Genomic DNA, 10,736 nt, shown 5'->3' on the forward strand with positions numbered 1-10,736 from the left:
GGGTGTTTTACCCCCCCCCTTCCCCCCCCCTAAAAAGGGGGGGGGGGGGGCAGATAAACAACACCATCTCCCTTTACATGCATTGAACAAAATTGAAATTGTTTGTGAATGGACAAGGAAGGGGACAGGGGGTGTAAATGATCTTGCTTTGTACTAGAGCAGAAACTCTCAGTCACAGTGCTGGCATGAATTAAGCTGTTATTTCTACAGTAAGCAGCAACACTGCAGGCATAGGACACCAAGCATTTGAGACAACTGATTGCAAAAACTATTTTTTCCCCCCTTGAATCTCACTTTAAAAGAAGAATTATGAGATGAGTGATTTTCACTCAGCCTCATAATCTGAGCCGACCTGTGACAATAAAACTGTCACAGGTCGGCTCAGTAGATCGGGAAGTGAGCTAACACATACTGGTGCTCGCTCACTTCTCGATCCTGTGGCGGCAGGGAGCCGTGACAGGGGAGGGACTGGATTCCCCCCCTCCCCTGTCCAATCCTCCAGCGCTGACTGGCGGAACGGACGGGGGAGGGGGCGGGTACAGCTGGCTCTGCCTCTAGATAGGCAGAGCCAGCTGTCACTCACGCAGCTGAGTGGATCCAGACATAATTGTTGGGATCCGTTCCGGCTGTGGTGTCTCAGTATAGCGCGAGCTGTAGCTAGCGGTATACTGAGCTGTGGGTGACGGGAGGACGCTAGTTTGTCTCCTCCCGTTACCCTTAGGAGAACTATGTGGAAAAGCCTTGACCCCATAGTTCTCCTTTAATACCTTTACCATGCTCTGCACAGCTCCTGTGAGTTAAGAAAATACCCAAAACACCAGGTTAGGGAGCAGCGTGTGACTCGCTCCTGTTTCTCCCGACAGAGCTACTGTTGAAGCTTGCACAGTGTTTTCTGGCTCCCCATGTCCGAGTGGAAGGTTGGGGGGAATAAAGGAAATATGTTTTGCTGGGGGAAAAAAAGAGCTTAAAAAGCTGTAAATGGTTAGCTTGTCCTACATGAGAAAAACACAGGTTCACTTTAAGAAGTACAGCATAAATATCTTACCGATTAACTTCCTGCAGGTCACTGGTTTCCTGGTCAAGGGTATTTTCCATCTCATCTTGGTCCGGTTCCTCCAACTCTGCAGTCACATCTTGTTTCCGGTCTCTTCCCGATTTCATACCCAATGCAGATTTATTATTCTTTGCTGGAGTTCCCACAATATCATCGGTCTTGCCATTTGTTGCTTCTGTGATGTTCTTAAAAGCCTCCCTCTCAGATGCATCAAAGTTTGTTTCAATTTCTTCCTTTTCCTCAGCTATGGCATGGTCTTTGTTACTTTGTTTAGGACCCATATTATCTTCTTTCAAAATGTTGGTACGTCTTTTTTTCATTCCTCTTACAGAATTTTCCAAGTCAATATTGTCCTTAAATGCGGTCAGTAAAGATGAACTTATTTCCTCTAAAGCAACTTTCTCCAAAATGCTGATATCTGAGAGTCTATGCTTCTTTCTCTTTCTTCTTACAGAATCTTCCAATTCAATATGGTAATTTAACGTGCTCAGTGGAGATGGTTGTACATCCTCTAAAACATCTTCTTCTAGACTGCTGATCTCTGAGGGTCTATGCTTTTTTTTCTTTCTTCTTAAAGAATCTTCCAATTCAGTATCGTCATTTAACGTGGTCAGTGGAGATGGTTGTACATCCTCTAAAGCATCTTCTTCTAGACTGCTGATCTCTGAGGGTCTATGCTTTTTTTTCTTTCTTCTTACAGAATCTTCCAATTCAGTATTATCATTTAACGTGGTCAGTGGAGATGGTTGTACATCCTCTAAAGCATCTTCTTCTAGACTGCTGATCTCTGAGGGTCTATGCTTTTTTTTCTTTCTTTTTACAGAAGCTTCCAATTCAATATTGTCATTTAACGTGGTCAGTGGAGATGGTTGTACATCCTCTAAAGCATCTTCTTCTAGACTGCTGATCTCTGAGGGTCTATGCTTTTTTTTCTTTCTTCTTACAGAATCTTCCAATTCAGTATTATCATTTAACGTGGTCAGTGGAGATGGTTGTACATCTTCTAAAACATCTTCTTCTAGACTGCTGATCTCTGAGGGTCTATGCTTTTTTTTCTTTCTTCTTACAGAATCTTCCAATTCAATATGGTCATTTAACGTGATCAGTGGAGATGGTTGTACGTCTTCTAAAACATCTTCCTCAAGGCTTCTAGTCTCCGAGGGTCTATGCCTCTTTTTCTTTTTTCTTATAGATTCACTAAAGGGGGCTTCCTCTATGACAGACACTTCATCAAAGTGACCATCATAAAAATTTGGTTGGCCAGTATTATCTGCCTCCTCTACAGACACTTCTATTTCTTTCTTTTTCTTCCTCTTCTTAGGAGACTCCTGAGTGTTGGAATTACAGTCCCAGTTTGATGACTCCTGTTCTGAAGTGTCCTTTTGCTTTACATATTTGACAAAGCTGTTGTGGCTATAAGATGGTGAGAGGTTATCTGAGGAGCCAACTTCCATTAATGTCTCATCGTCTATAGTCCTATGTTTGTTTTTCTTCTTCTTCTTCTTCCCAGACCCTTCTAATTCGTTGTGTTCAGAATAAGAGCCATTATCCGAGAATGATATATCTCCTGCAAAGATTAGGGAGACATTTATTGCACAGCTCAAGCATTGTGAACCTCAAGGCTAACAATTCATCTTAATATGAAATCTCCAGTTAGTCTTACCGGTAATGGTGTTTCTAAGAATCTCCCACCCCGACTGTCTCTCAGTTGAGATTAAAGTAGAATACCTTCACCAGTGCACAAGGGGAAAAAACAAGACAACATATATCCAAGTAAGGGTGGGAAGTAGGCTTGTTGTCCTGGAAGATTCTTAAAAACACAGTTACCGGTAAGACTAACTGGAGATTTCTCCAATCATCTTCCAGGACAGCAACCTGAGAGGATAAGCAAGATAAAACACAAGCCTACCGTAGTTTGGGACCACTACTTGCAGGACTTTCCTGCCGAAGGCCAAATCTTATTGAGATAGGACTTCACAAGGGTGTCCTGATTCAACCATACAGCGGCCCTGCAGATCTGATTCACTGACGCGCTGGCCTTTTCTGCCCTGGAAGTTGCCAGAGACCTAGTAGAATGAGCTTTTAAGGGAGTTGTGATACTCATATCCTCCTTCCTGTATACTGTAGAGATGGCTTGCCTAATCCATCTAGCAATGGTAGCTTTAGAAGCCATGCTACCCTTCCTGCAACTACCAAATAAAACAAATAATTGACTTGATTTTCTAAAATCCTTAGTAACCTCTCGGTATCTTAGAAGACATCTTCTGAAATCCAGCGTATAAAATCTTTCCTCACCAGAAGGGGAATTTATCAAAACTGGAGTAGACAAAATCTGGAGCAGTTGCCCATAGTAACCAATCAGATTCTCTGTTTAGTTTGTTCAGTTAAGATTTAAAAATAAAAGAGAGAAGCTGATTGGTTGACATGCACAGCTGCTCCAGCCCGAGCCCATCACTAGTCGTGACGCCAAACTGGGCCCTGAGACAGAAGATCTGGTCTGAGGGGCAGAATCCATGGAGGCTAAATTCATCTTTGTAGTTTGGAAACCACATTCTTCTGGGCCACCATGGAGCAATCAAATTGAGTTTGTAAACTGACCGACTTAACCTCTGAATAACTAGAGGGAGAAGAAAAAGAGGAGAAAAGGCATATCCTAGGGAGAAGTCCCAATCTTGTGACAGGGCATCCACCCAGCTGGGTGTAACAACTCTCTTAGGTTGGAGAAATTATTCATTAGCTCCGGGGCCCAAGACCCCTGAGCCTGCTACCCTTGAGAATGAGCTCCCCACCCCCATGAGCTTGCATCTGTTGTGACTTTTATGGGGGTCTGCTAATTCCAAAGTCTGCCTTTTGACAATGTTAGTGGATTTAACCACCAGGTTATGGATTGACGTAAATCAGTAGGCAAAGTGACCTTTTTCTCCAAAGATTCTTTCCGACGATCCCAAGTTCAGCAATACTTCCTTCTCCGAAGGGGCGAACAAGAGGATGTCGTCTAAATAAGGAATTAGGGAAATCTTTCGAATGTGGGAGGGTTACTACCTCTGCAAGAATCTTCGTAAAAATTCTTGGAGCTGCAGAGAGTCCAAAGGGCAGGGCTCTGAACTGAAAATGAAGGAACCCCCCCCCCAATTCAGAGATGATTTGAGGCTCTACAGTTGTGTGATACACAAAATCAGATACAATTCAGAGATGATTTGAGGTACTCAAATGCATTTTTAAGGTTTAACTCCAGCGTTTAGTGTCACTAAGTTATACCGCATATAACCAGTGACATACCTAGGTAGGGTGGGATGCTCTAGGAACAGCCATCTGCAGTGTAGTCTGCCGTTGCAGAGCCAAAGCCAAATGCAATAACTGTGTGCAGTATTATTGGGCCGCAGCCATCCCATCCAGACCTGTCAGACTGGGACATTCACATACAAGGACAGCTCACCTACACTACTAATGTCTGCTGTTATTTTCCAGAGAGGTAGCTGTGGAAGTCTTTCACTAGTCATGTGATCTGTCAGGACCGTGAAACAAGTGAGTAAGGGAAGACTTTCTCTACCCTGAACAAGTGGCAGTGGAGACTTGGGCAGAGTTTACTCATTTGCAGTGGATTTGTAGTGGTGGAACTACAAATCCCATGAGGCATTGCAAGATTCTCGCAGCCACAGACATGACTCCCGGAGAGAGATGCATCATGGGATTTGTAGTTTCACCACAGCTAGAGGGCCGGAGTCTGGCTACCCCTGATCTAAGGTCTGGTACACTACAATAAATTACATTTTAGGTTTGGATATATGTTGAACATAAAAGGTCATCTTCTGAAAGTTCATAGAGTACGGTACATGGTCCCAGCTAGACTCGCCCGTATATATACCCTAATTCATCAGGAGACTGTTACCGGGGTTGCCGGGAACCTGGCGATATGATTCACATCTGGTGGCGATGCCCCATTGCTACCCGATTTTGGATCAGAATATGTAGACTACTCACTGCCTTGTTCCACAAGCATGTCCCTAGAAACCTTCAACATGCTCTTTTCTACTTGCCCATCCCGGAACTGCATAACTCGCAACGGGCGCTATCACATTTTATTTTCCTTGCAGCTAAGCTCACCCTGGCGGGCAACTGGAAAAGGCAACAAATCACATATATGGAGTTCACTCGTAGGTTAGATAACATAATGTTAAATGAAAGGCTGACTAGTATCCTGGAAGATTCACAAGCCAAGTTCCTACTCATCTGGGAACCTTGGATCCACCACCAACACCCTAATATGGATCCAACCAGCTTTAGGGGTATATAGACACGCACAATGATATAGGGCCAGGAAGGATAATGGGAAGGTGGTGAATTGGTCCTGCTGTATAAGAACTGGTCGGTGGTCCGACATGGAGTTCCCCGTTTATTCAAAAATGATCAATAATACTGACGTTGACCCTCCCCCCCACTCTACCCTATTATGTCTTCCCCTTCCCTACTGCGTTGATCACCCTTTTCTGACAATCCATAATACCTCTGTCGACGTCCCCTATTAGGCGATGACACCCATTCTGCTTTGATCCGCCTAGTACACAGAGGTTAAAGGTGCTAAGAGGAGCAGGAATGTAACACTTGAAAACACTTTTGTATAACAACCTTTGTATATCTGTTACTCACCTCCATGAGATTGTTTCCGTGGAAATGTCAGAACGTTTTATATTAATGTACCACTGTAAAACTTTAATAAAAATATTGCAACGAAAGTTCATAGAGTACTTTCTACATTCTGGATTTCACCATCTACTCCCAGAAAATTACCATCTGTCCATTTCTTTTTTTCTTAGTCTATTGCACATTAACATTACAAACATAGCAAATATTACCTGTTGTCCTTTTCTTCTTCTTTTTAACATGATGATCTACAGTCACTGAGTCAGACATTTTTAGAAAAGCGTGTCTTAAAAATGTTCCTCCAAGAGCTCACAAAAAATGGATGGGGACTCTGAATGAACCTAAAAAACAAAATACATTTTATTTATAGACAGGCAATTGTACCTACAGTTTGGACGCTACTGATATTATGAGCAACATAAAATCCAAGTCACGCTCTAAATGAGTCAAAACTAAACATCTCGTGGCCGATTCTAGGGATGCACCAATACCAGTATTGCTGCCGATACTGGGAATTTTCATGCCCAGATACCAAAAACCGATATCGGTGCTTTATAGTGACATTAAAGGATAATTTTTTTCCCCTCCCCCCAATGTTAATGTCAGCACTTACCTTAAATGATGCCTCTTAATCCGATCTTCCTTTTCCTGATGTTTTTATCTGTCCCTCCAGTGGTGCGGCGGGTCTCCGATCCAGCGCCGACTCCTCTCTGCTTGCTGGCACTTCCGATCCAGCAGTGTCTGCATGCGGGTGCACGCGTCCATAGACTTACCTTGCGTCTCTGCTCGTCTCCCGGCCAAGAATCCGAACTGCGCATGCGCCCGCCCCAAGATGCTTTGCGGCCGCCCGAACAGTTTCGGTTTCTCGAGCGGGAGCACGCAGCGAAAACAAGGTAAGTTAAAACCGCTGTTAAAGCAGAGTTTTTAAAAAAAACAAAAAAAACTTTTTGCATATATCTACTGCTGGAAAGCAGTAGATATAGGCAAAAAAAAAAAAGGAGGGTTTAGAACCCCTTTACATTTTCAGATTGAAGAGGCTGTCTTAGGTCCCACACTTGCTGGCGACCTCGCAGCAGCCTTCTTGGGAACCATGCAGTACCTGTTTACAGCACCTCCACCGCCCTGCATATCTTCTGCTCCCGAGACCCTCTGCCCCGAGACATCAGGTCCTTAAAAGGAGAACTATGAGGTGAGTGAAAATCACTCATCCATACCGTCGCTCGCTCACTTCTCGATCATCTCCCTGCAGAGAGCGTTGAGTGTCAGTCACGGCTCCCTGCAGGGATTCCCCCCCTCCCTGCTCCGATCCTCCAGTGCTGACTGGGGGAGGGGGCGGGTACAGCTGGCTCTGCCTCTAGATAGGCAGAGCCAGCTGTCACTCACGCAGCTGGGTGGATCTCGACAGTAATTTCGGGACCCGTCCCAGCTCCTCCCCCATCCGTTCCGCCAGTCAGCGCTGGAGGATCGGACAGGGTAGGGGGGGAATCCCTGCAGGGAGCCATGAGTGACAGTCACGGCTCTCTGCAGGCACATGATCGTCGAGAAGTGAGCGAGCGACGGTATGTGTTAGCTCACTTCCCGATCTATTGAGCCGACGTGTGACAGTTTAATTGTCACAGGTCGGCTCGAACTATGAGGATGAGTGAAAATCACTCACCTCATAGTTCTCCTTTAATTAAAAAAATTGGCCAACTAACCGATTATGAAAATCATAATTAGTTGCAGCCGTAGTAGACGGTCATTACTAAACATTTCTAAAGGTGTGTTTCTTGTTATTTGAACGAAATGAGTAAAAGTCCACTTTAGAGCCGGTGCACACCTAGGCGGCACCTCACCGCGTGGCAATGTTGCGCGATTCTGTGCAGTCAGAAGTCACCTAGGTTTACACCGATCGGACTGTGGGTGCCTTTATTTTCTAATGGCACACCAGACGCGACGCGATTCCGCCCGTGCTTCCGAACACGATCGCGGCTAAAACAGCCACGCAGTACATGTACCTTTTTTCTGCGATTGCCGCGCGGATGTCACCCCCATTGAAATCAATGGGGCAGCGCGGCAATCGAACCCGGATCGCGTAGGTCTGCACAGGGCCTTAAGAACCTGTCACAAGTGTATCCTAGTGGGGCGGGATTTATATTATAAAACATATGCACGCTAAGGGCATGTTCACCTGAATGCCTTGTGGTAACATGGACTAGCAGCCCAATGCACCTAGGTAGCACAGCACTATGCATTTTAGCGACACATGGATCCATCAGCTGCCCATTTGCGTTTTTGGCACCACAATACCATGCGTTGCGGTACAGTTGAAAAAAGTCGTTCACATTGGGGGCTGGAGGTGCGTTTGGGGTGCCAATCAAATGAAAGGCAACCTTCCACGCACTGTTAACGTCCAGCCCTGGTGTGAATGAGCCCTTAAACACAGATACCGGCACGACTGTTCAGCAGTGACAACCACATGTAGACACGTTTATTAGAATCTAGAACATCAGCCAACTAGACATTTCCGACTTATATATATATATATATATATATAATTATATATCGCAGCGGTCAGAGGAACTATAAGTGACAGCTCGGTGTGGGGCACATGTCTGGACATGACCAGCAGCTGCAACGCTCCAGCACATCCACCGAAACCTTTCAGAACTTCCGCCCGGCCCGTTATCATCCTCCAAATTCCCATTCCCGCCATTACCTTCCTTCACCGACACAGCAGACACATATCCACAGCATCCCACGTGGTCAATCCTCTCCCGGAAGTGAGCACCGCATGTATGAAACTTCGCACATCGTTCCCGTGCCGCTGGTTTTTTTTTTGTACGAGCTTTATTGACAACAAAACTAGGAGCAAACTGCCAACAGTTTCCCATTCTTGACAACATAGCGCTTTTAGGAGCAATGATATCTACCTGTAACTGAGTTTATAGGTAGTTGCCAACTTCCCCTGATTGCCAGGGGAAATCACTTTCGAAAGTGATTTTTGTATGCAAACATTTTTATATATTTACACACCATATAGGGGGGCTATTTATTGACTTTCCGCAGGGTCCTTCGCCCTGCAAATTTTTATGAACGGTCGTTCTGTGTGGATATATGCCAAATGAACGCTCTTTATTCATGTATTTATTTATTTTGCATGGAAATACATTGCCTTGTCACCACACAAATCATGACACACGTTAGCGTCAATGTGCTTTGAGGTGTGTTATGACTCGTGTTAATGTGCAGCGTAAAGCGCATTGTAACGCACATTAAAATACATGGCACGATGCACATTTTGATGCGTTTCATTGATTTGGAAGGAAAGCACAGGGAAAAATGCATCACAATACAATGGTGTGCATGGCCTCCAATACATTTCACAATAGATTTGCCAAGCTCCTCTTCATACTGCACACATAGGGCATGTGGCTAGTCATTCCTATGGGTAAGCTGCACTCAGAGCCAACACTGGAGGCCGCAATGAGCATGGCTACCCATAGGAATGAAAAGATCTGCGGCATACGTGTACAGTATGAAGAGGAGCCATCCAGATTTTGTCACTGGAACAAAGACAAAGGTGAGTATAGGATTAGGATTCCTCTACTCAGCATCGTGGGGGCCTTTATTAAAGGTGAAGGTATCCTATGAAGCGTATCTACAGACACAAATGTTGTAGGTTTGGACATCATGATTTACATGACCTACTGAAGAGATTCGCCTTCACTATTTGTTCCAGTGACCGTTGTCACTGCAAGTGAGGGAAAATACAATGACTTGCATTGTCTCTGGCACCTAAGTGCATTTTCAGGGCTCACTTTCAGAAGTACATTTCTTGTCCTGTAGACACAAGTGGATGGACCGGGGTCCGACATCCGAGACCTCCCGTGTTTGTTTATAACCCGCTCTTGGCTGGCTTTCACAGTAAAGCCCCATTGAGTTCTGGCTGGGAGACACAGAGAGACAAACCTTGTAGACCTATATTGGGCTCCACTGCCCTGATGCAACAGAGAGGGGACTTCATCATGAAATGTAGACAAACACGGCAGTCCCAGGCACTGAATCTCAGTACATATGGGAGGTAGGATCTGTTATGTCAAGAGAGGGGGCCAGAAAGAATAAGCGCACTTTGTCTAAAAATGCACTTATTTTTTAAGGAGAAATCTCCCAATGGGAACATTTGTTTCAGTGACAACTGTCTAAGATAAACCTTCTTTCACATCCAGTCTCTACAAGACAAGAAATGAAGGAAAATTACCTCAATGGGTCACAGATGACAAAAAACGTGACAGAAGTATCCATTTCCAACTCTATCCAAAACTAACAAAAAAAAGTTAGCTTTAAATACTCATTACTATTAGTGACGACCTAATCACCCCCTTATTCGGATCGAATTCAAACTTTCGAACATGAAAAAAGTTTGAATTCGAACTCAATGTAAGTCTATGGGGGTAGAACTTTGAAAAGCAATTGACCCCATTTTAAAGTCTTATTTGCAAGTTAATGGCCATTAAAAAGGGTATGTGGATTTGGGTACTACCCTGGGGGACATGAATCGATGAAAAAAACACTTTTTAATAAATACCGTTTTCTAGGGGAGCAGTGATTTTAACATCACTTAAAGGGAAACAATAAAAAAGAACAATTGCTTTAAATAACGTGCCTGGTGGGGTCCCCTTAAACTGCCTGTAAAGTGGCACATCTGTCCAACTTATAGAACCTGCTGCAGCAAAAATGAAATTTTTAAAGAAAAAAATTACATTTAAAAAGAAAAAGGGTGCGGTTCCACCTCCCAAACAATACATGACCCTATAGGTCTGGTAGGAATATTAGGATGAACCCCATTTTAAAAAAAACGAAAAACAAAACCGTGGGGTTCCCCCCAGAAGTCCTACCAGACTCATAAGGTCTGGTAGGAATTTTAGGAGGGAACCCATGTAAAAAAAAAAGTGTGTGGAGTTCCCCTTTAAAGTCATACCAGGCCCTTAAGGTCTGGTAGGAATTTTAAGGAGGAACCCCACCCCAAAAAATGGGGGAAAAAAGACCTTTCCACTCCCCC

General features: G+C 44.3%; 2 protein-coding genes across 2 annotated transcripts in view; one reads left to right on the forward strand and one right to left on the reverse strand.

The window, feature by feature from the left end:
• TTF1 (transcription termination factor 1) overlaps positions 1-8,568 on the reverse strand; it is a 30,600-nt gene extending 22,032 nt beyond the window's left edge. The window contains exons 1-2 of the mRNA XM_018565752.1: positions 8,394-8,568; positions 1,046-2,621 (exon numbers count right to left, since the gene is read on the reverse strand). Of these exons, the coding sequence (XP_018421254.1) occupies positions 1,046-2,621; positions 8,394-8,568 (1,751 nt within the window). The remainder of the gene's footprint in view (positions 1-1,045; positions 2,622-8,393) is intronic.
• Positions 8,569-9,160: 592 nt separating this feature from the next.
• Positions 9,161-10,736, forward strand: part of CFAP77 (cilia and flagella associated protein 77) — a 161,543-nt gene continuing 159,967 nt past the window's right edge. The window contains exon 1 of the mRNA XM_018565753.1: positions 9,161-9,257. Within this exon, the coding sequence (XP_018421255.1) occupies positions 9,161-9,257 (97 nt within the window). The remainder of the gene's footprint in view (positions 9,258-10,736) is intronic.

The sequence above is a fragment of the Nanorana parkeri genome, unplaced genomic scaffold (assembly GCF_000935625.1).
Source record: "Nanorana parkeri isolate BGI_ZX_2015 unplaced genomic scaffold, ASM93562v1 scaffold884, whole genome shotgun sequence".
NCBI classification, from domain to species: Eukaryota; Metazoa; Chordata; class Amphibia; order Anura; family Dicroglossidae; genus Nanorana; species Nanorana parkeri.